Below are 27,974 nucleotides of genomic sequence, written 5' to 3'. Positions count from 1 at the left end.
TTATGATTTATTCCAGGATGTTGAATACGGTTACCTGTGCTGTCATTGTTTATCCATTCTATTTTTTTTTAATACTTACTTATTTATTTACTTGGCTGTATTGGGTCTTAGTTGCAATACACAGGATGTTCACTGCATCATGATGGATCTTTTTCATCCTGGTATGCTGGTTCAGTTGCTCCAAGGCATGTGGAATCTTAGTGCCCTGCCCAGAGATTGAACCCTTTTGCCCTGCATTGCGAGACGGATTCTTAACCACTGGATCACCAGGGAGGTCCCCTGTTCACCCATTCTTTATGTAATAGTTTACATCTAACGAACCCCCAACCCCCAGGCATTACTTTCCCCAGCCCCCTTCCCCAGACCCTTCCCTCTTGGCAACAACAAGTCTGTTCTCTGTATCTGTGAGTCTGTGTCTATTTTAATTTTATTTAATTCAAATAGCCATATATGACTAGTCACCAGCATATCGGACAGTGCGTGTCTAGAATGTCCTTAACTTTCACTCTCTTCCTCCCAAAAGTTATTGTGTGACTCATAGATTGATGCATGTTAACATACATTCTTTGGTAGCTCAGACGGTAAAGCATCTGCCCACAATGAGGAGACGTGGATTCAATCCCTGGGTCAGGAAATTCCCCTGGAAAAGGAAATGGCAACCCACTCCAGCATTCATGCCTGGAAAATCCCATGGACCAAGGAGCCTGGTGGGCTACAGTCCATGGGGTCGCAAAGAGTCAGACACGACTGATTGACTTCACTTTCACTTCATATGAATATAGTGGGTTTGTCTATTTAAGGCATAGCCTTAAAATGTTGCATACACAGGAAGTTTCATTAATAAGTGTTTTAGCAACTAGAATGTTAAGCAGACATTAAGCAGACCACGGTATATCACCTTCAGGTTATAAGTGTTCAAAAGTGCCCATCACTGGAGCTAATTCTTGTCTCTATTATACTGAACTCTTGGTGGTTTCCTTAACCTGGTAAGCATAAGTAGACACAGAAGTGTTCACTCAACCCAAGAGAAAGTATTTGTTGAACACAACATAAATCAATTACCTTGTAGGACTTGGACATACTTGTAAAATTATGAAGCAGAAGCTGTAACCTAAGAATCCACCACCTTAAAATTCTTTTAAAAAAAAATAATTTTCTTTGTTTATTTTTGGCTGTGCTGGGTCTTCATTGCTCTGTGGGCTTTTCTCTAGTTGTGGCGAGTAGGGTCTACTCTCTAGTTATGGCACACAGCTTCTCGTTTCAGGGGTTACTCTAGCTGGAAAGAACTAGTTCTATGGTATTCTTCTCCTTCTACACTTTCCTCTCAAATTCAAGCAATTCTTTTTTCCTTCACCCTTGGACTCTTGTCTCCTAGACAAAAATATATATGAATATTTTACACTTGGGAAATGAAGAGTTGTATGACCAAAGATGAAAAATCATAAACATCCATCAGTCTTCTCTGTGTTGCTCAAACACTCACAAAGATACAAACACATGCACCTATTCAAACTCAAAGACACATAAACAATTTTGACAGGACTTCCCAACTGCAGTGGTTAAGAATTCGCCTGCCAATGCAAGGTCCACACCTTCAATCCTCGGTCAGGGAACTAAGATCCCAGAGGACACAGAGCAACTCAGCTAGCATGCTACAACTATTGAGGTTCACCTGCTCTGGAGCCCATGTGCCACAATCCATGTACGGCAAAGGAGCAAGGAAGCTCCCTCGTGCTGCAACTAAGACCCAAAGCAGCCAAACAAATACATATTTTAAAAAAAAAGAATAAAGAGTAGAGGGGACAGAGGAGGGAGGAAGAAGTGAGCTGACTCAGCAAGTAGCTTCTGGAGAGTGCAGGGTGGGGGCCACTGAGGTCTGAGCTCAACAGCTTAGACAGAGACGGTTCCAGCACCTGGGCAGCAGCTGGAAGATGAAAGTAAACTGGTAAGTAAGTGCAACCAAATATCTCCTGTGTGAGGATTACAGTTCTTTTGTCCTTTATCACTTTCAACCCTTTGTAACTTATTTTACAGTGAATCTTTATTATATCCTGTGTTATACATATACATCATAATCAGAATTATAAAGCTTATTTAAATTTTTAAGAAAGAAGGCAGGTGGGAGGCAAGTGAAGAGCTGGGGACACGAGGCTGGACGTCCTGGGCTCCGTGTCTGGGCTCCGGGCAGTGACTCACACGGTCTTTTCTTCTCTTCTCAGGACCGGGTTCCCTGTGGAGGCCAAGCGGAATCTTAGCCTTCTTTTGAGATGTGTGGTCATCTATTAGGACTTTGTCGCCTCTTTGATGCTTTGAAAACAATTTTTGTATTTTCCATGGCATTTTCAGCTATTTGCTGTGGGAAGAATTGTCCGTACATGTCAGCCCATCTTTTCCAGTGGTGGCATTTCTATGGCAGAACAGTTCAGTCGACATATGATGGGTCCTGGAGCAGAGAATGTGCATCCTCACACTTGACCTGAAGGTGATCGGTCAAGGGTTTTACAAGGGCAAGGTACTTTCAGCTCATTTTTTGAAAGCATTATTTAACTCCACACAAGAGGATTGAGAAGATACTCCAGAATAGACAAAATAACTAATTCATGTTCTCCCTCCATTCCCCAGTCACCCAAGACCTCTACTTAGAAACCATTGCAGTTAGGAATTCCTTATTTCTCGTCTCAGAAATGGACATCTAGACATTAATGAACACTGTTATTTCAGGGAAAGAGCTCAGGGCACAGAGAGGAACAAATTATGTGCAAATTCACATATATGAAGAAGAACTTGCTTTAGAATATAAATAGAACCATTACATTCAGCAATATATAAATAAACAGCAATTTATGTTTTGCAATGAAGGAAAAGTCTAACAGACACCTCTTGAAGATGATATGGAAATACACACAAAATATGCTCAATGTCACATGTTATTAAGACACGCAAATAAAAACAGCAATGATACATCCTCACACACCTAGTAGAGTAGCTAGAATCCAAGACCCGGTGATGCCCAGCGCTGACCAGGACACGGAGCAGCAGAAACCCTCGCTCACTGGGGCAGGAATAGGAAGCAGCACAGTCGCTAGAAATGAGAGTCAGCAGTTTCTTATGAAGCTACACAGAGACTCTCCATCCAGTCTGCTCATCAGTCTAGCACTTCTCCATCCCATGGGAAAACTTGTATTTGCACAAACCCCTGCACACCAGAGTTTATATCAGAGTGCCCCTTAAGTGTGGACTGCACATGGTGACTTCCTTCCAAAGACTATAGTGTGGACAGTGAGGAAGTAAAAATAGAACTTCATAAGGAGAAACCTAGGAAATATATCTTAGGTGGGTGCTGAAGTGATTTTATTAGGGATATTCCAGTGGACAGTATAAACCCTTGATGTGTGGAGAATGTCACTTCATCTCTGTGGCCTTCTATCCAAAAACCCAACTCAAATACAGAGACATTCCACACTATGCCTGAGCAATTCTCAAAAGCATCCAGGTCATCAAACAAAAAGGGAAGTCTGAGAGACTGTCACAGCCAGAGGAGCCTGAAGGGAACATGATTAGAACCTAATTTATATCATATGTCTTTGATAGGATCTTGGGTCAGCAAATGAAATCCCACCAGGCAAGGAGGGCTTCCAGGGCCCAGCCTCTATCCTCAGCCTCCCGCTCTCTCCCACCTCGTTTCCCTCCAGCCAGCAGAGCAAACAAGGCTTGAGCATCCAGTCTGTGCCAGGCACTGTCCTGACCACTTCCTCCATCAACTCAGCCAACTCTCACCACATCCCGAAAACGTTACCCGTTTTGCAGATGCGGATGAGCACAGGGGGGAAATAACTTGTTTGGAGTAACACAGCGAAGAGGGTGGGGGAGGATACTGGGGTCCAGACTGCCCAGGTGGAGCCCCCACTCTCCAGTCTCCAGGGACTTGGTCAGTCCTGTGACACCACCACACCATCCAATATACGCACACGACTCCTTATCAGCGGTTTCCCTCTATACAGACCACAGCTGCCCCGTCAACTCCTGTCCAATCTCAAGGCTGATTTCAAATGTCCCCTCCTCAGGAAGGATGTCCTGAGCTGCTCCCAGACTAGAGTGGGGCCCTTGCTCTCTATTCCAAATGCTTATTTTCCAGCTGGACTATTTAGCATCGAAACACACAGGGCATGTTCTTGGGCTTCCTTTGTGGCTCAGCTGGTAAAGAATCTGCCTGCAATGCGGGAGTCCTGGGTTCGATCCCTGGGTTGGGAAGATCCCCTGGAGAAGGGAAAAGCTACCCACTCAATAGCCTGGCCTGGAGAATTCCCTGGACTGTAGTCCATGGGTTTGCAAAGAGTCAGACAGGACTGATTGGCTTTCACTTTCACCTAATGCATCCCCAGGGCCTGGCAGAGAGTATGTGGTAAATAAATATCTTTTCAGTTAAGGAAGCACCACAATGTTCATCGCAGCACTGTTTATAATAGCCAGGACATGGAAGCAACCTAGATGTCCATCAGCAGACAAATGGATAAGGAAGCTGTGGTACATATACACCATGGAATATTACTCAGCCATTAAAAATAATTCATTTGAATCAGTTCTAATGAGATGGATGAAACTGGAGACCATTATACAGAGTGAAGTAAGCCAGAAAGATAAAGACCAATACAGTATACTAACACATATATATGGAATTTAGAAAGATGGTAATGATAACCCTATATGCAAAACAGAAAAAGAGACACAGATGTACAGAACAGACTTTTGGACTCTGTGGGAGAAGGCGAGGGTGGGATGTTTTGAGAGAACAGCATCGAAACAGGTATATTATCAAGGGTGAAACAGATCACCAGCCCAGGTGGGATGCATGAGACAAGTGCTCAGGGCTGGTGCACTGGGAAGACCCAGAGGCATGGGATGGGGAGGGAGGTGGGAGGGGGATCGGGATGGGGAATATGTGTAAATCCATGGCTGATTCATGTCAATGTATGGCAAAAACCACTACAATATTGTAAAGTAATTAGCCTCCAACTAATAAAAATAAATAGAAAAAAAAAAAAGAATTAATAAACTTCCTCAAAGCATCATTGGGCTTCCCAGGTGGCGCTAGTGGTAAAGAACTCGCAGGCCAATGCAGGAGGCATTAAGAGATGTGGGTTTGATCTCTGGATTGGGAAGATCCCCTGGAGGAGGGCAAGGCAACTCACTCCAGTATCCTCACCTGGAGAAGCCCATGGACAGAGGAGCCTGGCGGGCTACAGTCGATGGGGTTGCAAAGAGTCGGACATGACTGTGTGACTTAGCACGCAGGCACGCAAAGCTGTGTGACCCTGGGCTGGGCACTTCTGAGTCTCATTCCAAACACTTGATAGTTAAGCTGTGATTATGTCTGTCTGACTTCAGAGTTATAAATGGAATAAATTGGATAGTACATGTACGTTTTTGTTTTCTTTTCTTCTTTTTTTTGCATCATGACAGCCAAAATCAGCTCTTTTCTTTCTTTCAATTTTTTTCTGATTGTACACCACAAAATTCACCCGCAGTCTCACTACCTAATATGATAATAGTACCATCTTCATTCTCTTCGAGTGTGACTAAGAATTTATTTATTCTTAGTAATCTATTGTAGGTTATTTTGAAAAATTTTTTTTCTTTTTTATTTTTTTTTGGCCATGCCCTTCAGCTTGTGGGATCCAGGTTCCCCCACCTCGACTGATTCTAGTTCTGCAACCCTGCATTGGAAGTGCAGTCTTAACCATTGAACCTTCAGGGAACTCCCTATTGTAAGTTCATAAATTTACAGAAGTCAGAACATTGCACAACTATTCTTTCCACAAAAGTAGCAGCACACTAACAATAAGAACAAAGGAAAAGCCAAACACACAGGCCTTTTAAAAGTTGTGCAATATGAGGGTAATGATAAACTCACGATTTTCCTAAATCTCAGAGTGAAGAGAGTCAGGCCAGCCACACTTTTGTCCGGACCACCTTTGGACTCTGTAACATCGATCCTTCCCTGAGTCTCCAGCCTGCTTGCCAGCCCTGCACCTTTGGAAGCACAAGACCCTTAGGCTCATGAGCCAAGTTTGAAAATAAATCTCTCTCTCTGTTTCACACACACAACACAACATTTCTCACACACTGGGAAAGGATCATTCCTCATAAATAGTAGGGTTTACCTTCGATCCACTGGTTCTGACCTCAGGATCAAGCTCTGCGGTATTTCTGCACGGCTGTGTCTGAACCAGGTCAGGAGTCCCTGCACTTACTGCCTCTGGTTTGAGGATGGACACTTTCATCAGGAACTTTCATCCTCCAGAACAGTGAGGCGGGGAGGGCAGAATCTTGTGTGGTTGATGGAGGAGCCAAACTATTTTGACGATGAGACCAAGCTCTTGACGAGTCAGGTGAGGATTTCCCACTAAATCTGAGAAATGTGCGGTGATATCACAGCCAAAGGCTGGAGACTGGTCTGAACAGAGAGCACCCATTGATGAAAGCAGGCAGGAGCCTGGGAGAAAGCAGGAGAGCGATGCTCTCCACCTCTCCCCAGTCCTCAGGAGCGAGAGGCCCTCTGGACGGCGTTCCCGTAGCATCAGGTGAGGCAGGTGAGTGAACACAAGTCATCACCTGAGAATGAAGGCTGGGGTCTGTGTGCCATTAATTAAGTATTAATCCAGCAATCTCACTGCTCATGGATGCATGCTTAGCAAATAATTTGGGGGCTCTGGAGATGGGGAACCAGATTAAAACCTAGTGCTGGTCATTAGAGGGCTGACAATGACTGGTGGATGATACTCCCCTACTTCTGGGAACTCCTTATGGACACTCTGATGCATGTGCAGAGATGTCCTAGACTGAAACCTCCTTAATGGCTACAGTGAAGCAGAGGAATAGTTTCCTAAAGTTCATGGGCCAGACACCCCAGTAGTTAGAGTTTAATGAATGAGGTGGAACTTTGGATAGAACTTCACCCATGTGGATGAGTAGGATAATCATCAAAGACAAAAAGGAAAAGAAAATAAAGACATTGCAAGCAGTCAGGAGTTAGTGTGCAAGAAGGTATGCGGTGCAATCAGGCACAGTGGGTTCAGGGATGACGTTGTAGTTTAATAATTTCTGGTTAATGTCTCTTGAGGGTTCAGCTCTGTTGAAACAGTGTGTGGAAAGCCCTGAAACCAAGTCAAGACATAAAGAAGAGGTTCAATCAAAGTTGAATGGTGAGGCTGCTCAGCTCTTATCAGTTGAGCCTTACAGGAGCAGGAATTCAACCAAGGTTTCTCCAGGGGTCACATCCAGACACCTGCACAGACCCACGTTCCAAGGGCTCAGAGTGTGAGAGGAGGGCGGGACACGCAGTGATGCTGGGAGTGTGTCAGTGCTGGTCTGGGAGCTGGAGCTGGAGACTCTGGAGCCCAGGCAGGGTGTGTTGAACCCAGGCTGGGGCAACCCCAGAGTCACTTGTGTTTGATTCTGAAATTCATTCAGGAATTTTCTCAGCACAAGTTTGGTGCTTGTTAGTGTCGAGCGGCTGTATCTCAGCACCTGGAGGACGAGTGTGCTGAGCGGGGTGTCCTCCGACGTGAATGCTGCGCCTGTGACTCCGTGCTCAGAGGCGCATGCTCAGATCCGAGACCACTGGTACCGAAGAGACCCGCAGGGTCATAATCTAACCCTCCATTTAGGGGAAATAAACAGAACCATGGGAGATGAATAGCCTGCCCAGTTAACACAGTTCAAGCAAAGTCCAAGTCTGAAAGTCTCCATCCAGTGCTTTTTCAAAACATCCTGTACCCAAGTGTAGACCACTCCTCATGGCAGAGCTGACAGCAAGTAAAGGAAATCAGAATCAGGGAGCCAATATTAGTTTCTCCTAAAACTCAGCAGTGGCCACAGCACTGGAAAAGTTCTGTTTCATTCCAATCCAAAGAAGGGCAATGCCAAAGAATCTTCAAACTACCACACAATTGCGCTCATCTCATATGCTAGCAAAGTAATGCTCAAAATTCTCCAAGCCAGGCTTCAACAGTTTGTGAACCGTGGATTTCTAGATGTTCAGGCTGTATTTAGAAAAGGAAGAGGAACCAGAGATCAAACTGCCAACATCCATTGGATCATAGAAAAAGAAAGAGAATTCTAGAAAAACATCTACTTCTGTTTTATTGATTACACCAATGTTTTTGACTATGGATCACAACAAACTGTGGAAAATTCTTCAAGAGATGGGAATACCAGACGACCTTACCTGCCTCCTGAGAAATCTGTATGCAGGTCAAGAAGCAACAGTTAGAACCAGACATGGAAAAAGAGACGGGTTTCAAACTGGGAAAGGAGTACTTCAAGACCATATATTGTCATCCTGCTTATTTAGCTAATATGCAGAGTACATTAGGCAAAATCCCAAGCTGAATGAAGCACAAGCTGGAATCAAGATTGCTGGGAGAAATATCAATAACCTCAGATATGCAGATGACACCACCCTTATCACAGAAAGCAAAGAGGAATGAAAGAGCCTCTTGATGAAAGTGAAAGAGGACAGTGAAAAAGTTGGCTTAAAACTCAACACTCTAAAAAACTAAGATCATGGCATCCGGTTTCATCATGGCAAATAGATAGGGAAACAATGGAAACAGTGACAGGCTTTATTTTTTGGGGCTCCAAAATCACTGCAGACTGTGACTACAGCCATGAAATTAATTGTTCCTTGGAAAAAAAGCTATCACCAACCTAGACAGCATATTAAAAGCAGAGACATTACTTTGCCGACCGAGGTCCCTCTAGTCAAAGCCATGGTTCTTCCAGTAGTCATCTATGGATCTGAGAGTTAGACTATAAAGAAAGCTGAGTGCTGAAGAATTGATGCTCTTAAACTGTGGTGTTGTAGAAGACTCTTAAGAGTCCCTTTGACTGCAAGGAGATCAAAGCAGTCAATCGTAAAGTAAATCAGTCCTGAATATTCATTGGAAGGACTGATGCTGAAGCTGAAGCTCCAGTACTTTGGCCATCCGGTGCAAAGAACTGACTCATTGGAAAAGACCCTGATGCTGAGAAAGATTGAAGGCAGAAGGAGAAGGGGACAACAGAGGATGACGTGGTTGGATAGCATCATCAACTTGATGGACATGAGTTTGAGCAAGCTCTGGGAGTTGGTGATGGACAGGGAAGCCTGGCATGCTGCAGTCCATGGGGTCACAAAGAATCAGAGACGACTGAGAGACTGAACTAAACTGAAAGGGGAAACCAATTAGGAGATGGGTCTGCATTGAAGGCACGAGTACCTTGAGTTTTCACTCCTGTATCTTTTCTTTTCTTCCTGCCGACTTCTGTCCCTGTTGTGGATGGTGGTGGCAGCAGGGACAGGTGATGATGTTGATGGAATCAGAGGAGGAGTCCAGCAAGAGCTGGGGAAAAGGAGGCAAAAAAGAACGGATGTGTCTTCCCTCAGAGGATGGTCAAATCTGACCTTGGAGCAACTGAAAGAGAATCTCTGAGGGAATAAAAAACAATATTCTGCAACCAGTTGGTCAGTTATTGATTGGTTTTTCCTTTTCCCCAGAGCCTATTAGCCTACAAGACCTGGATCAATTCCAGATGGAGCCAATTGATAATAATGGCCTCACACACCCAGAATTTCAGTCCTCATGTCAGATCCTGGTTCCATCAATCTAACAGGGGAAGCTTAGAATTTGCAGCCAGGAGGCCTGAATTCAGTTCCGAGTTCTGGTATTAATAGCACTTTTTCTTTTATGTGTGTTCTGTTATTTATCTTATTATTTTAAAATTATTTTTATTTTATATTTTATTTTTAATTGGCGAATACTTGCATTACAATGTTGTATTGGCTTCTGCCACACAGCAGTGTGAATCAGCCATAAGTATACATGTATCTCCTCCCTCTGGTCCTTCCCTCCACCTTCCCCATCCCACCCCTCTAGGTCGCTGAGCACCAGGTTGAGCTTCCTATGTTACGCCAAAACTTCCCACTAGCTTTTATTTTACACATGGTAATGGATATGTTTTAATGCTACTCTCTCAATTCGTCCCACCCTCGCCTTTCTTCACTGTGTCCACAAGGCCATTCTCCACATCTGCATCTCTATTCCTGCTCTGTAAATAGGTTCATCAGTACCATTTTTCTAGATTCCATATAGATGTATTTTTTATTATTATTATTATTGAAGTTAGTTGATGTAAAATATAACACATTCTTCTTGAGGTCTCCATTTCCTCATCTATGATATGAAAAAACTAGTGTTTCTTTGCAGTCGTGATTGGGATGATTAAGAGCGTTACTATATTTGAGGTGGTTGCAGCTGCACCACACTAGTACTAATATTACTTTTGCTTTTTATAATAGAGTACATGGACAATAAATTATTACCAATAAGCTTTATCTGCCAGTTTCCTTATTATGGCTTCTCTTCAGATGACTACTAGTAGATTTCTGGAAATCTAAGGTTCCCTTCACCCTTGTCACAGTCAAATATGCATATATGTTACTTCATGCCTGCAACATCTGTATAATTTCATATTAAAAGTTTTAACTGCTCTTTAAATATACACATCTGGATAGCATTTTGTTTCCCATGCTGGGAAGGGACAGTGTGTATGATTCTGGGGAAAAGGAGAGTTTTATTTCAGCCTTGGGGAGGCTCTAATAATTCCCGACCTCTCTCTCCCCCCAGCTCCCATTGTCTGACAGGATCAGCATAAAGGGCTGGGGGATAATGCAGTGGGACTCCTGGGGCCAGTGCTCAGTGGCTGACCCTGGGGGGAATCTCCCCTGAGCAGCTGTCACCCTACTGTGATGAAGCTGAGCTGAAGGGTTATGTCGGGGGAAGGGACAGGACAGGGCGTGGGGGCTTCTGATTAGGAGGACCAGGGGTCAGTCTGCTTCTAGGGAGCCGTGACGGTTGGGGATGAGTGTCCTGAACCGAGAGAGTAAAGGAGCCCAGAACGTGGAGGCATCAGTCAAGCAGCAGCATCTCCCTCCATCAGCTCAGACTGATTTCCACAGGGCAGACGGGAGGTGAGACTTCTCCATCGGACCCTCAGTCGTTCCTGACTTCTGGTCTGGGGGCACACAGGTGAGCGGTGCTCTCCTTGATCAGGACCACCTTAGCCTCACCCAGGTAAAGCATTTGTGGCAGGGTGTTCTAAGGGGCACCTCCCACAGACGCGAGACAGATGACAGGAGCACTTTCTGCAGCAGGACGGGACTAGAAGCAAGAGGGAGACAAAGGGTTCTCCCAGGTCAGGTCCTGTTCCCTCCCTGCCTGGTGCACACGATGCACATGATGCACAGTAAGGTAATGGGAATAGAGAACTCATTCCATATCTGTTTATCCGAATGGGATGATATATTCTTTCATGGTTTTATTCACAGTTAACATCTTTCACGCAGTTGTGCATGCAAGTTTCCATTCGAGTATTCTTGCATTTTAGTAAACTCCCAAGTGTCATTTGTTGTACTCAGCTTTCATTAACCATAAACTTTCATCCTCATTCATTTTCTTGTGTGATTAATCAAAGGCACAATTGTCTGTAAATTAAGAAGTCAAATATCTGTGCATGATTTCTCATGATACAGACTCTTGTTATAATCCTGAATCTTCTCAATTTCTGCTTTCCCATTGGCAACCACTTTCAATAATTTTTAGCTGATTCTTTTGGCTTTTATTTCCAAATCTCTAAACACAGTGCCTTACTAGAACTGCTGCTTGATTCTTCTGTCACAGCCACTGTCTGTCCCATCACACAGTGGCTGATGCAATAGTTAAGTCATTGCTTTCTTTCACTCTTCCCATTCCTTCAGTTTCCCACATTATTTATATATTGATCATACTTAGTTCAATCAGCTTTTTCTTTTCCATGACTAATACACAAGTCAACTAACAAAATGCTCAACTTGAGACTTGTGAATTTTTATTTGGGGCAAAATGAGGACTGCAGCCTGGGAGACAGCACCTCAGATAGCTCTGAGAAACAGCTCCAAAGAGGTACAGAGGGAAGGTCAGTATATATGATTTTGGTGAAAGTGCAATCAGGTACTTATCTTCCCAAGGTTTTCTGCTAGTCATGAGGAGCTGACCTCACCGTGAAAGGACTTAAGGCTTTTCTACATATGAGGAAGTGAAGCGATCCAAAGGACTGGAAAAGGTCATTTTCATTCCAATCCCTAAGAAGGGCAATGCCAAAGAAGGTTTAAACAACTGTACAATTGTACTCATTTCACATGCTAGCAAAATCATGCTCAAAATTCAAGCTAGGCGTCAGCAGTATGTGAACTGAGAGCTTCCAGATGTACAAGTTGGGTTTAGAAAAGGAAAAGGTAGAGGAACCAGAGATCACATTGCCAGCATTTGATGGATCACAGAGAAAGCAAGGGAATACCAGAAAAACATCTACTTCTGCTTCAATGACTATGTTAAAGCCTTTGACTGTGTGGATCACAACAGACTGTGGAATAGTCTTAAAGAGATGGGAATACCTGACTATCTTACTTGTCTACTGAAAACCCGTATGCAGGTCAAGAAGCACAGTTAAAACCAGACACAGAACTACAGACTGGTTTAAAATTGGGAAAGGAGTATAATAAGGCTGTACATTGTCACCCTGCTTATTTAACTCATATGCAGAATACATCAAGCAAAATGCAGGGCTGGATGAATCAGAAGTTGAAATCAAGATTGCCAGGAGAAATAAATATCAAAAACCTCAGATATGGAGATGATAGCACTTTAATGGCAGAAAGTGAAGAACTAGAGAGCCTCTTGATGAGGCTTTGCTTTTCCTGATTGTGTTCTATGAAGCTCTCATGAATTCAGCTCTAATGATTGCTCTTTTTGCATGACTCTTCCAAGAAGTGTGGATACTTTGGATATTCCATCAGTTTTTCCTTTTTTGGAAATGTTATCCTGGACCCTTCTGACATGCTCCCACCTGGTCTGGATTCTTCTGCATCTGGAGCAGAGCCATCCTCCTAGGATCTCCCTCCACCACCTGGGCAGCACTTTAAAGTGCTGTGAATACTGCATAGCACAGGGAACTTTACTCAGCAATCTCTAATGGTGTATATGGGGAAAGAATCTAAAAGACTAGATATATTTACAGCTGATTCACTTTATTGTCCAGCAGAAAGTGACACAGCATTGTAAATCAATTACACTCCAATGAAAACAAAACAAACAAGTAAGCAAGCAGATCTCTACCCTAGATGTCATTTATTAGTCATGTGTTCTTTCAGCCAAAACCAAGTGCCTGCATTGTACCAGATCAAGTTCCAGTTCCAGATCTTTGCTCTAACGATTGAAATTTGACATTCTTGTCCATCCCTCTCTCCCCCTCACTAGGAGCATTTCTAGATTAGGAGAATTCCACACTGAAAGAGTCTTGGTAGGAGGCAGAGACCACCTTCCTCCATTAAAGAAGAAGACCCACTTTCCCAAATATTCTTGCCAGAGCACACAGCATAAAGCTGCGGTCCCAGCACTCAGGTGACCACATGTCAGACTCTACTCAGGCCGTTGTGACACAGAGAAGCTGGAACTAGGCAGGATGCATCTGACAAGGGTGTCGAGAGTGGGAGTCACACCACCTCCAGTTGTCAGGAGCCTCAGTGATAGCCGTCCTCAGCACGGGGTCCACGTCCAGCATGAGGGGCTCACTGTGTGAGCAGTGACACTGTGCCCCAGCGGGGGCGAAAGTTCCTTTGTGGCACCTGGCCTGGAGTGAACACTGTGGGTCCTGTTCCCGTGGGGCCATATATATATATAGTACTGTATGTCTAACTTAATTTGGATCCCATTGTTAGCTCCAAGAATGAGTGAGGAGAACTCAACCTGGAGAATAGTTTCAGAGAGCAAGGATTTCATTACACTGAACTCTGAACCACTGCCTAAGTCTTCAGGTGGAATAAGAACTACATTATTTCTCAACATCACACCTCATAATTGACAATATGAATTGTCAATATAAATTCCCTTTTCTTTCTGAAGAAAAAATACGCTTTTAAATGTGCATTTAAGACCCCTCTCTGGCCACTCGCTCTCATATACCTCAGGGGTTCCCAAATTTGCTAATCATCAGAATTGCCTGTGGGGCTTCTTACAAAATGTTCAGCCTCTCCCCAGAACCACCTTCTCAGAGTATTAGGATAAGACCAAGGGATTGCTTTTTTAACAATCTCTGTGTGTGAGGCTGATACACAGCATGTGGGAATCCTGGCCTACATTTGTTCTTGCTACTGAAAGTGTGATCTGAAGACCAGCAGCATCAGCACCAACCTTATTAAAATGCAGATTCTCAGGCTCTACTCCCGACTGTCTAGATTTAATGAGGGTCCAGGGGAGCACCAGCATCCCCACCTGGACCCTGCACTAATCCTACAGGCTCCTCTACTGCATCGCTCACCCTTCACCTCCTGATTCTGCACAGCAGTTAGACTGACGCTCCTAGCGAGCAGTCACACCAGGTCATCTTCTATTCAAACCATCTTATGAGTCCACATCTTTCACAGACATCAGACACCTTCCAATATGCTGGAGACCCACATGATCTGGCCAGACACTGGATCTCATCTCAATTCCTTGTTCCTCCAGTCACACCTGCCTCCTGGCTCTTCCTTGATCACATACACTCTCCTGCCCTCATGCATTTGCACCGGAGGCTCCTCTGCCTGGAGAGAACTTCCCCCAGAGATCCTAGTCGACATTCTCTCACGTCCTTCACATCTTTACTCCGATATCATCTCCTCAACGAGGCCTACACTGACCACCCTAGTAAAACAGCCACATTCCTTGTACCCACACACATACTCTAGGTCACCTTCATCAAAGAACTTGCCAATCCTTAGGCAGACACTTTCCTCACTTATTAGGCTCACTCTGTCCCCTCTCACCAGAACATAGGGCACGAGGCCAACAGAGTGTGTCTGTTTTTAGTTTACTGAGGTTTCACAGATGCAAAAATAGAGCATCATCTATCTGGCACACAACAAATATCAGATTAAGGAAAGATCAGTGTACATGCCTCTGTATTCTATTTTTATTAATGTGAACTCAGGCCACTTGCTCTCTTGTTGCAGCTACAGAACAACATGCATTCACTCTGACATCAATGCTGCCTGTACTTTCCCCACAAAAGCTGATCACCCCTCGCTCCCACACCAACCAGTCTGCACTCTACACATAACGATATTTTCTCTTGAGAAAAGATCCAAGGCTGACAGGTCACATATTCCAACCTGCTGTGACTATTAAGCGCTGCTTTATAAATCCAGGAGTTTGCATTGGAAGAGGTCGGCAGTCTCCCCACCTCTTCACGTTATGCTAATAGGAGCACAGACACATTCAGATGCAGCTGCAGAAAGAGGGGTCTGGGGATCTGACGTCACAAAGTGGGATGAAGCATCACTCAGTCCCCACAAGGCAGCTGTCTCACACTGTGAGAGAAAAGAATCAGGAACCAGTTCATGTCGGTCATGTAAGGGCTGACATTCTCCACAGCCCCCCACACACTCACATGTCCCACTCAAAGACCCCTACCACCCAGTGTGTCCCCTCTGCCCCAACTCCTCTCCCAATCTAGACTCTCCAGGGTCTCACCTTTAGGAACCGTGAGAGACACATCAGAGCCCAGGGCACTGTCACAGCCTGGGGGAGAACAAGACCAGGACGTGGTCAGAACCCACAGGAGAGAAACTAGAGAAAGCACTTTGAGGAGGGTGAGTCCCCCATGGCCTCCCTTCTGCACCCTCACAAAGGTCTCGGGAATCATACCCACTTTGTACTTACTTGAAGCCTGGGTGTAGATCCGTCCTTTTTCACCTGTGAGAAGAAAATATCACATGAGAGACCAGGGAGCAGACTGAGTCATGAGACCCTAGAGGAACTCCCTAGTCCTGGATGACAAAGAACTTCTCAGAACTGTAACCAAAAATCCAGGACAGGCTCAGGAACATGAAAGAAGGAGACACGGGGGGACTGGACCACCTGCCCTCCTGGAGGTCTGCCCTCAGGAGGGACATTCCGTCCTGACTTTCAAATGCTGAGAAACAGGCCCCCAAATGGAATTATGAAGATGAAAAATTTGTCTTTCATTTTCACATGTACTTAACAAAAGGGTCAGTCTTAGCATCAGCTCAGATTCCACAAGTGTGTGGAGGGTACTTTCCAGAAAGGAGGCAGGCAAACTTCCATCTGGGCCAGAAATCCGCCCAGTGAGACAAGAAAACTCAGATCCCTCCCTCATTTCTCTACCTGAGCGCTTCTTCCTCCAAATCACAGCTCCAGTCACCACAGCAAACATTAGGAGAACCAGGCCAACAATGATGCCCATGGTGAGGAAGGAGGGCTGAGGCGGTTCTGTGGAAGAAAGGGAAGGGGCCAGACTTCAGGCTTCAGTTCTGACCTTGCTGATTGTGTCTAGAAGGGTTCCTGCTTTATCTGAGAGGAAGCTCCATTCCTACCCCCTCCTTACCCCATCTCAGGGTGAGGGGTTCCTGAAGCCCCTCATGCTGCACATGACACGTGTATCTCTGCTCCTCTCCCGAAGGCACCACCAGGGCTGCCCACCTCTGGAAGCTTCCATCCCCTGAAGGCCTGGTCTCCACAAGCTCCATGTCCTGAGTCTGGTCCTCCCCATCACGCTGCCAGGTCAGTGAGATCTCATCGGGATAGAAGCCCAGGGCCCAGCACCTCAAGGTGACCTCACGGTCAGAGATGGGGTGATGGTTTACATGTGCCTTTGGAGGGTCTGAGGAAGAAGAATCAGAAAACTCACATTTTGTGTTACCCCCATGGGCCACTGGAAGCAGCATCAGGTGACCATCCTGAGAATAAACAGGAGAGTGGGTTTGAAAAGAAGCACAAACACCAGACATCAGCCTGGACTCCAGGGTCTGGGAACAGCTCCTAGTCCTTGGAAAGTTCTGGAGTCAGGGTGACAGCTAAGGGAGGAGGCTCCGTGTAAGAGGCAGAATTCAGAGTAATGGTCCTGACGTGGGAGCAGGCTGAATGACTTAGAAAAGCTGGAGTCAGGGCTCCTAAGATGTTCTCAGGGTGAGAACAAGCCTTGAGAGACAAAGTCATGGTTCACAAGATGGTGGCCAGGGTCAAAGGGCAGCACTGACCAACTTTTTCCGGGATGGTTTACTTCTTCTTAGTCAAAGACACTGGATTCCTTAATTGTCCTTCAGAGAACTAAGATCATGACATCCAGCCCCATCACTTCATGGCAAATAGACGGGGAAACAATGTAAACAGTGACAGACTTTATTTTCTTGGATTCCAAAAATCACTGTGGACAGTGACTGCAGCCACCAAATTAAAAGATATCTGCTCCTTGGAAGAAAAGTTATGACAAACCTAGACAGTATATCAAAAAGCAGAGACATCACATTGCTGACAAAGGTTCATATTGTCAAAGCTATGTTTTTTTCTAGTAGACATGTATGGATGTGACAACTGTACCATAAAGAAGGCTGAGTGCTGAAGAATTGATGCTTTTGATCTGTGGTGTTGGAGAATACCCTTGAGAGTCCCTTGGACAGCAAGGAGTTCAAACTAGTCAATTCTAAATGAAATCAACCCTGAACATTCATTGGAAAGACTGATGCTGAAGCTGAAACTCCAATACTTTGGCCACCTGATGTGAAGAGCCGACTTATTGGAAAAGACCCTGAGGCTGGGAAAGATTGAAGGTAAGAGGAAAAGGGAATGACAGAGAATGAAAGTGTTGGATGGCATCACCAGACACAATGGACATGAGTTTGAGCTTAGCTCCCGGAGTTAGTGATGGACAGGAAAGCCTGGCGTGCTTCAGTCTATGGGGTCGCAAAGAGTCAGACACGACTGAGCGACTAAATAACCAGTGGGGCCACTGGCGAGTCACCGTCTTGTACAGAATATGAAAACCTGGGCGGATTCCTCCCTCTCCTGACGTTGCGGCGCTGTTCCCACAGAGACTCCATTTTCTTCTCGTGGGAAGCCAGGCAGCTCCAGCCCGAGGGGAGATCAGGGAGGCCCTGCGCCCCTCTTACCTGCGCGCAGCAGCGTGTCGTTTCCTGTCTTTAGGTATCTGCGGAGCCACTCCACGCACTTGCCCTCCAGATAGTTCCTCACACGCGCCGCATCACCGGCCGCCTCAGCATTGTGCTTGGAGATCTGAGCCGCCGTCTCCGCCGCGGTCCAGGAGCGCAGGTCGTCATTCAGGGAGATGTAATCTCTGCCGTCGTAGGCGAACTGGTCATACCCGCGGAGCAGACGCCCGTCCGGCCCCACGTCGCAGCCATACATCTCCTGGAGGGTGTGAGACTCTGACCCGCCCCGACCACACGCGGTCATTAAATCCAAACTGAAAATGAAACTGGGTCAAGCCCCCGCGAGCTCCTCCCGGATCGGGGGGCGGAGCGGGTCCCGCAGTGTTGGGGTGACCCTAGGACCCGGAGACTCGGGGCTACTCCGGGCCGTCCCTGGGGATGGGGGTCGTGACTTGGACCCGGGCCCGCGTCGCTCACCGGCCTCGCTCTGGTTGTAGTAGCCGCGCAGGGTGTTCAGGCTCATTCGGAAAAACTGTGCGGTGTCTCTGGTTCTCTGAGTCTCCTGATCCCAATACTCGGGCCCCTCCTGCTCCACCCACCGCGCCCGCGGTTCTATCCTCGGATCCGGGGCGTCGCTGTCGAACCGCACGAACTGCGTGTCGTCCACGTAGCCGACGGTGATGAAGCGGGGCTCCCCGAGGCCCGGCCGGGACACGGCGGTGTAGAAATACCTCAGGGAGTGGGAGCCTGGGGGCGGAGAGGGGTGAGATCTGGACCCTCCTCCCAGCTCAGGTCCCGGGTCCTAGGTGACCAGGCAGGGAGCAGGGGAGGGAGAGAGGAGCTCGTGTGACGGAAAAGGTCGGAGAAGGACCAGGACTTTTGGGGAGAGAAGAGGGGACGGGAAGCAAGGGAGGGACAGGACGGGACCTGGCGGAGGCCCCGGGTCTGGTCGGGGGCGGCGGGGGTCACTCCTTCCCTGGGGGTCCTGGCCCCTCCTACCCTCGGGCGGTCCCCTCGCCCCTCCCCGCAGAGGCCGTTCCCTCCCGACCCCGCACTCACCGGCCCGGGTCTCGGTCAGGACCAGGGCCCCCGAGAGCAGCAGGAGGGCTCTCGGACCCAAGACCCGCATTCCGGGGATCTGGGAGGAAGAGACTCGGCGGGTGGACAGATACTGGAACCCGGAACTGCGGAGACAAATACTGGCAGATAGAAATCGAACACCCAATGGGAGTGAGAACTGGGGCCGCGTCACGACTGTCCAGGCAGGAGGGCCCGACACTCGTTGAGACAAGAAAATGAAACTCAAAAAAAAAAAGAAGAAAGAAAAGGAAATGAAACTCGAGGAGACGAGAAACCTGAAGACCGAGCGTCCCCGCCCCAGACACAGCCCTTGACCCTGAGACTCAGAGCCTCGCCCTCGGCGGGCACCTGGGACTTTGCCCTGATGCCTCCCCTCCTACGCCGCCGAGAGCTCCTTGCCACACTGCCTGAATCCAATCGACATTTTCATGGTAGAGATTATAAAGTTTGAATTCATTAATTAACTTGTTTAGAATAATATTAATAACCCATGCATTTAATATGAAAAATAAGTTATTTCCCAAAACGAACATGGTAGTGAGAACAGTGACGCTTTTTCAGTTCAGTTCAGTCCTCAGTCGTGTCCAACTCTTTGCGACCCTGTGGACTGCAGCACGCCAGGCCTCTCTGTCCATCAACAACTCCCGGACCTTGCTCAAACTCATGTCCATCCAGTCGGTGATGCCATCCAACCATCTCATCCTCTGCCATCTGCTCCTCCCGCCTTCAATCTTTCCCAGCATCAAGGTCTTTTCCAATGAGTCAGCTCTTCGCATCAGGTGGCCAAATTGTCGGAGTTTCCGCTTCAGCATCAGTCCTTCCAGTGAATATTAAGGACTGATTTCTTTTAGGATTGACTGGTTTTATCTCCTTGCTGTCCAGGGACTCTCAAGAGTCTTCTCCAACACCACAGTTAAAAAACATCGATTCTTCCACGTTCAGCTTTCTTTATAGTCCAACTCTCACATCCATACATGACTACTGGAAAGACCATAGCCTTGACTAGACAGACCTTTGTTGACAAAGTAATGTCTCTGCTTTTTAATACGCTACCTACATTTTTCTACATTTTTTATATTTTTGCAATTCCCTTTCTTGCCATCTCATTAGAAGACCACAGGATTTTCAGGTTTGCTTCTACGTTGAATCTGTTATTTTGATTGAAATCTATGAAAATAAAAAGGCCCACACGTATGTTGGAGAAGGAAATGGCAACACACTCCAGTATTCGCCTGAAGAATCCCATGATCAGAGAAGCCTGGCAGGTTACCGTCCATGGGGTTACAAGAGTTGGACATGACTTAGCGACTACACCACCACCACATGTGTGTAGGAGTAGTATTTTTAACAACCTTTTCAGGTAATTATGTAAGTTCATCTTTGATACAAATCTAAAGCTACACAACTGGTAGTTTCTTAAAGGTTATTTTCAAAGTGGACCTGAAATTATATCACTGTCTATTTACTGTTCTGTTACATCAAAATCCCTAAGGCTTTTTTCCATATTGAATCTCTTATACTAATATAAGATTTTTTGTAAGTAATACATTGTTTCACTAAGTTACATAAATCTCCCAGTGTCATTCACTCTTATTTTTTTAAAGTCTTTATTGAATTTGTTAAAATATTGCTTCTGCTTTATGTTTTGTTTTTTTGGCTGCAAGGCATGTGGGATCTTGGTTCCGTAACCAGGGATTGAACCTGCACCCCCTACATTGGAAGGCAAAGTCTTAACCACTGGACCACCAGGGAAGTCCCCATTCACTCTTTCAAGTGAAGATTGTAGTCCATGCAAGAGAGGGTAGTTCAGCTCATACAGATTATTTTCCTTGAGTCACAGGACTTTGGAATGTAGCAGAAGCTCTTGATATGTACTTCCCATGTCATCATAGAAGATACTTTTTTTTTTTTTATACTTTTGGTTTTTTGAGAAAAAGAACTATTTATTAGCATTTTGAGATGTGACCATTAACTTTTGATTTACCTTAGGGAAGCAGCTCATTTTTGCAATAAGAAATGCAACATTAACAATATTTGTGCAAGATACATGTTAAGATTAGAACACCATCTTCTGAATTTCATCTAAGCATGAGAAGTTTAACAGACCACTATTCACACTCTAGCACAAGTGAATAATAGAAGGTTTAGAATTATCATACCATTCTATAGTGCATTATAACATGACATACTTTACTTCTGTCCTCTTGCAGAGCATCAGGCCTTTTAGAGCATCATCAGAGAAAGTGCGACATCCACCAAGCTTGCTCACTTCAAAGAAAGCACACGCCTGTTTTATGCCATCAGGTTACCACTCCTTGTTCAAGAAAAGCAGCTGCATTAAGATAGAGTCATATAGAACTTTACTTGTCCATGTAATTATTTCCTGTCAATTAAATCCCGTATTTAAGATTTAGCTCCATAGGATCTGGTGTTAGTTTACTAAGGGTATCAGAGGTGTCCCCAGATCCCTAGAGTGGACAACACACAGTAGGACTATCAAGGAGGCCAAAGTGAGCCTGAGAAGTTAGAGCAGATGGAGAGATTTGATCTGGGGAATACCTGGAACTAGGTGAGTCCTGGCTGAGGGGTGCTATGGGAAGGTTCTCCAGTGTCCCAGGCCTAGCAGGAGAGGTGGCAGCTGGTTTATGATGTGCTCCTGTCAGGACGGCTCCAGGAGAGTCCCGATTTCAAATACATTCTCAAATCTGTCCGGTCCTGATCCCAAATGTGTTCATTCAGCAGTAGTGGCATGTCTGCTTTGCCCAGTGCTGGGCTGGGGGCCTGTCATACATTCAAAATCAATGCTCTCACATGGCTGAGCACTGGTTAGAATGGAATATCGTGTAGGCTGTTGCTGGCAGAGAACAAACCAATAACTAAAATCATCACCTCATCTCTCTCTCACAATTATTACAATCATTGTTCATTATTCTCACCCTGTTGTTTCTTAGAATATACAGGATTTTAGCAAAGTTTCCCCAGGAAGGCAGACTTTGTGCTCTGGGGACAGGAGACAGTACTGACCTTGGCTCTGCTCAGCAGACCTCCCCCTTTGCCTGACTCCACTGAGATCTACTGCCTACCTTCACGTGGTCTCCTAAGGTGCCAGGGACATTCCCTGGTATGGTATGTCTTCTGAGCAGACCACTTGGTCCCCAAAGACTCATATCACAAAGCAGGGGCAACATGATTGAAAAACATCTCTAGTACATTACACAGACTGTCAAAAGCTGTTTTACACAGATAGATGTTTATAGATGATAGAGAGAGACAGGGCAGGACAGAGGTGGGCACAGATGAGGGACTGGACACATAGTTTTACATGTCTGTGTGTCACAGAGACAACTTATGTCAGGGGCACATCTTACGTTTGTTACCTGTAGTGGACTTTCAATAGCTTCCAAGAGAGATTAAAGAAGAAAAGCAAATCGCTGTACTTTAAAGAAATCCTCTACGTTTATAAAACTCAGATTAAGGCTAATTTGGAGAGGACATCAAGGGAATGGGGCAGTGTATTTGTCATAAGCAGCAATACACTGTCTTCTAGGGGCAATGTGAGTGCTGCAGGGCTCCTTGACAAATCAGCAAAAGAAGCCCATATTCCAACTTGCCACCATCACAGCCCTCCTGTTAGAGCAAACCAAATTCTGTAAGTTTTGGTGTTTTGGAGGTGCCTTCTAGAGAAAGTTACTGTCTTGACTAGGACACGAGAGGCCACTTGCCAAGTGTAGTGTTTTGGGGAGTGTTGATTGAGCCCCTGAGTCAAGAGCTGGTTCCACAGGGGAGATTAGAGAGGAGATCTCTGCCTCAGGGGAACTGCAGAGAGAGGGTAGAAAGGTGCTGAGTTCACTTATCTACATCCCAGCTTTATGGTCTGCTGGGGAGAAGTTAGTCTATCTAAGCAAAGCAGTTTATGGCACATTTCTGTTTATATTAACAAGAAAATACTTTAGAAAATAGAAAACTATCACTCAACATATCTATGATTTCATCTGGATTTATATAGCTTTCTAAAAAATTGGATTCCCTTATCTTACTCGACTCTTTCATTTAATATGAATAATTGTTCCAATCATTCATAACTTTACAGTGTACAAATTTAATGAATTCAATATCATACTATTTCTTATGACACCCTGTACTTAAAGGCTCTACTTTAAAGCTCCTGTTCCAGCTTCTCCCACCAATATCCTGTTCTTCTCTGAAAGTAGAGTCCAAATCCTATCATGTCCAGGCACCTTCCAATCTAGAATCACTCTATGAACTTCCAGAAGACGTTCTCTTTATCCTTTTCTCCTGGGATGGCAGGCACTTCCCACCATGTCTTCTCTCCTGTGGATTCAGAGCTTCTCTCTGACCAAGATGCTGCTCAATCAAGTCTCAGGCCATTCTTTGCACAGAGCTTGGTGTCTGGTAAACAGTCACTAAACATTTGAAAGCTAAATAAACTGAAATGAATACTCACTGCTGCTGACGACTTTAATTGTTCTGCCCTCTTGGGGACACATGGGGAAGACTTCCCAGCCTCCTTTGTCGCCACAGGACCATGTCGCTGTCAATGGAGCAGGAGAGGACCTGGTGTGTATCCTTTCAGATCTGACCCATCACGACCTCTCACATGCATTTCTCCACATTCTCACTCCTTCTGCTGAAGGACGCTGGTGGGGCTGAGGTCTAAGCACCTGGGAATCCTGAGAAGCAGGAGGGGCTCAGAGGGCTCATGCTGGTACCAGGGCACCAGTTTGGGGGTGGACTCCAGGAGTGCCCTGGGGCTGTCTCTAGACTACTTGAAGAGTGATGCTTTCAACTTTGCCCTGCTCCTTCACCCTGAGTGTCATATTTTGGGGACCATCTCAGTTTCCACCTTCCCTTTCCTCAGGATGAGGGGCTTCCAGGAGCTCCAGCACCTCAGTGGCTACAGAAGATACTTTTACAATGTGAATTTAAAGAACTTTCCAGGTGGTCCAGCAGCTAAGACTCTGTACTCCCAAGGCAGCAGGCCCGATTTCAGTCCTTGATTGGGGAACTAAATCTCACATGTTACAACTAAAGATCCCATATGCCAACTGAAGACCCCATTTGCTGCAGGTAAAGAACCCACAAGCTGCAACTAAGACCTTGCCCAGCCTAAATAAAGAAATAACTGCTTTTTCAAACTGGTGCATTGGGAAATAGAGAAACATCAATAAAGTCAAGTACATTTAAAAAAAAAGAAATAACTTTTTTTGTAAAAATGTGAATTTAAAGATAAGAATTTTCATTTATTAATATTTATAAAATTTATTTTACTGAATTATAGTTGATTTACAATATTGTGTTAATTCATACTGTATGGCATAGTCATTCAACTTTGTATATATATACATATTCTTTTTCATATTCTTTTCCATAATTATTTATGGAAAAAAAATTTTTAATGTGTCAATCAGGATGTTTTGAAGCAAATTTACTTTTTTTCTGTGCAAGTAAGTTGTGGTGAAAATAATTACTATTGCAGTTTGCTGCCATAGTCTTCAATATTGCGAAGTTTTGCCTCAAAGCAAATATCAACATAGTGAAAGTCACATAATATCTTAATAATACTGTGAAAGTAGGTAGCACCCTATGGGTCTCATAAAAGAGTCTAAGTGATGTCAAGGATTCCCAAGACCACAGTCTGAGAACTGCTGTTTTGAATAAACCAGTGAGTCTCCCAAATGATCCCTGCCTTTGCCTCCTCTTCATTTTGGAAAATCCTTCTCCCTGAACTGGACTTCCTGCCTTCCCAAACTCAGCTGAAGGTCCTGCCCCTGGGTTGCTCTGGAAGAGCACTCACCCCCTAGAAAGTGATGCCAGAGAGTGTTCTTAGTCTGGGAAGGGAGGTGGGGAGACAGGTGTTTCCTGTTTGGGATTGGGACAGTTTGTGCCTGAAGACACCACATGCTCTTATAACTAATTTTGGTTTTGTTTCACACCAACTTACTATGTATTCATATCCCAGACAGAAATCTGACATAGTGTCTAAGAGAAATAATATTGACTGCTTCAACTCACATGGCTAATGCATCTGATTTGAGGCCCACAAAGCATGAAGGGCAGTCCTGTCCAACAGGACATTCTGTAGTGAAGAAATTGTTCTATATCTGTGCTGTCCAGTCAGGGAGCCACTTGCTGCATGTGGCTACTTAGCACCTCAAAAGTGGCTATTGTGCTGAGCACTTTAATTTTATTTACTGAGTGAACTTTTAAAATATTTTTATTTATTTTATCAAGGTATAATTGATTTACAGTGTTGTGTTAATTTCTGCTGTACAGAATCCTCTATGACCCACCTCCCAGAATAATTTTATTTGGAAATAAAAGCAAAAATAAACAAGTGGGATCTAATTAAAATTAAAAGCTTCTGCACAACAAAGGAAACTATAAGCAAGGTGAAAAGACAGCCTTCAGAATGGGAGAAAATAATAGCAAATGAAGCAACAGACAAAGAATTAATCTCAAAAATATACAAGCAACTCCTGCAGCTCAATTCCAGAAAAATAAAAGACCCAATCAAAAAGTGGGCCAAAGAACTAAACTGACATTTCTCCAAAGAATACATACAGATGGCTAACAAACACATGAAAAGATGCTCAACATCACTCATTATTAGAGAAATGCAAATCAAAACCACAGTGAGGTACCATTACACACCAGTCAGAATGGCTGCTATCCAAAAGTCTACAAGCAATAAATGCTGGAGAGGATGTGGAGAAAAGGGAACCCTCTTACCCTGTTGGTGGGAATGCAAACTAGTACAGCCACTATGGAGAAGAGTGTGGAGATTCCTTAAAAAACTGGAAATAGGACTGCCATATGACCCAGCAATCCCGCTGCTGGGCATACACACTGAGGAAACCAGAATTTAAAGAAACGCATGTACCCCAATGTTCATCGCAACACTGTTTATAATAGCCAGGACATGGAAGCAACCTAGATGTCCAAGAGCAGACAAATGGATAAGAAAGCTGTGGTACATATACACAATGGAATATTACCCAGCCATTAAAAAGAATGCATTTGAATCAGTTCCAATGAGGTGGATGAAACTGGAGCCTATATATACAGAGTGAAGTAAGCCAGAAAGAAAAACACCAATAAGTATGCTACTGCTACTGCTAAGTCACTTCAGTGTGTCCGACTCTGTGCGACCCCATCCCTGGATTCTCCAGGCAAGAACACTGGAGTGGGTTGCCATTTCCTTCTCCAATGCATAAAAGTGAAAAGTGAAAGTGAAGTCGCTCAGTCATGTCTGACTCTTCGAGACCCCATGGACTGCAGCCTACCAGGCTCCTCTGTCCATGGGATTTTCCAGGCAAGAGTACTGGAGTGGGGTGCCATTGCCTTCTCTACTAATGCATATATATGGAATTTAGAAAAATGGTAACGATAACCCTGTATTCAAGACAGCAAGAGAGACACAGATGTGTTGAACAGTCTTTTGGACTCTGTGGGAGAGGGCAAGGGCGGGATGATATGGGAGAATGGCATTGAAATATGTAAATTATCATATGTGAAACGAATCACCAGTCCAGGTTCAATGCATGATACAGGATGCTCGGGGCTGGTGCCCTGGGATGACCCAGAGGGATGGGATGGGGAGGGAGGTGGGAGGGGGGTTCAGGATAGGGGTTTTGAATACAGCTCCCTGTGCTATACAGTAGGATCTTGTTATTATCCATTCTATTTTTTTTAATATTTGTTTCTTATTTACTTGGTTCTGTCTGGTCTTAGTTGCAGCATGAATGATTTTTGTTGTGTCACCTGGGATCTTTTCATTGTGGGGCACGTGCTCAGATGCCGCACAGCATGTGGGATCTTAGTTCCCTGACCAGGGATGGAACTCTCATCCCCTGCATTGCAAAGTGGATTCTTAACTTCTGGACCAACACAGAAGTCCCCTGTTTATCCATTCTATACATAATAGCTTGTATCTATTAACGCCAAACCCCCAGGCCATTCTTTCCCCAACTCCCCTCCCCCTTGGCAACTACAAGTCTGTTCTCTATATCTGTGAGTCTGTTTCTGTTTTATTTAATTTAAATAGCCATGTATGACTTGTCACTAGCATATTGGCCAGTGCATATCCAGAGTATTCTTAATTTTCAGTCTCTTCCTCCAAAAGATACTGTGTGACTCACAGGTTGATGTATATTAAAATGCAATCTTCACATGGAAATCATGGATTTGTCTATGCGGGTCTTGTGTATTTTAACAACGAGAATGTTCAGACATTAAGCAAACCCTGGTTTATCACCTTAAGGTCATAAGAGTTCAAAACTGCCCATCACTGGAGATAATCCTTGTCCTTATTGCACTGAGCACTTGTTGTTTTCCTTAACCTGTTTCTTTAACCTACTTAAACATAATTAGACACAGAAGTCTCCACCTAGCCCAAGAGAAAGTATTTATTGAACACAACAGATATCAAATATCTTGAAGGCCCTGTACATACCTGTAAAATTAAAGCAGAAGAGGTAACCTTAGAATCCACCACCTCTAAATTATTTTTTAATAATTAAAAATTAAATAATAATAAAATTAATAATAATTAAAATTTATTTTTTTAAAAATAATTTTATCTATGTATTTATTTTTGGCTGTGCTGGGTCTTCATTGCTGCACGGGCTTTCCTCTAGTTGCTGGGAATAGGGGCTACACTCTAGTTGCAGTGTATAGTCTTCTCACTGTGGTGGCTTCTCGTTGCAAAGCACGGGCCCTAGGACATGCGAGCTTACATGGTTGCGGCTTGTGGGCTCAGAAGTTGCAGCATGCAGGCTTTAGAGCACAGACTCAGTAGTTGTGGCATACAGACTTAGTTGCTCCCCAGCATGTGGAATCTTCGCCGGCCAGG

General features: G+C 44.9%; 1 protein-coding gene and 1 long non-coding RNA gene across 12 annotated transcripts in view; both read right to left on the bottom strand.

The window, feature by feature from the left end:
* The window catches only part of LOC122429593 (BOLA class I histocompatibility antigen, alpha chain BL3-7-like), a 425,948-nt gene extending 406,706 nt beyond the window's left edge, over positions 1–19,242 (bottom strand). For 4 of the 10 annotated variants that reach the window (XM_043450049.1, XM_043450051.1, XM_043450044.1 and 1 more), the window contains exons 1-6: positions 19,082–19,242; positions 18,500–18,769; positions 18,023–18,298; positions 16,462–16,737; positions 16,242–16,346; positions 15,777–15,809 (exon numbers count right to left, since the gene is read on the bottom strand). In XM_043450049.1, coding sequence (XP_043305984.1) covers positions 15,777–15,809; positions 16,242–16,346; positions 16,462–16,737; positions 18,023–18,298; positions 18,500–18,769; positions 19,082–19,151 — 1,030 coding nt within the window. In that variant the 5' untranslated portion in view covers positions 19,152–19,242. Of the gene's footprint in view, positions 1–13,084; positions 15,425–15,498; positions 15,636–15,776; positions 15,810–16,241; positions 16,347–16,461; positions 16,738–18,022; positions 18,299–18,499; positions 18,770–19,081 lie in introns of those variants that run through there. The other 6 variants (XM_043450046.1, XM_043450048.1, XM_043450047.1 and 3 more) reach the window with 5 other exon arrangements.
* Positions 1,933–9,770, bottom strand: LOC122429609. Of its 2 annotated transcripts, none has more exons than XR_006266067.1 (3): positions 9,261–9,770; positions 5,912–8,042; positions 1,933–2,443 (listed from the first exon to the last, which is right to left on the bottom strand). It is a non-coding gene; the product is annotated as an uncharacterized LOC122429609 (long non-coding RNA). The 2 variants fall into 2 exon arrangements; XR_006266066.1 differs by lacking the exon at positions 9,261–9,770 and having other exon boundaries at positions 5,912–6,030; positions 6,162–8,140.
* Positions 19,243–27,974: the final 8,732 nt, after the last annotated feature.

Source organism: Cervus canadensis, chromosome 28, assembly GCF_019320065.1.
Source record: "Cervus canadensis isolate Bull #8, Minnesota chromosome 28, ASM1932006v1, whole genome shotgun sequence".
Classification (NCBI taxonomy): Eukaryota; Metazoa; Chordata; class Mammalia; order Artiodactyla; family Cervidae; genus Cervus; species Cervus canadensis.
The sequence above is the reverse complement of the archived record's forward strand: the minus strand, read 5'-3'. Positions and strand labels throughout refer to the sequence as shown.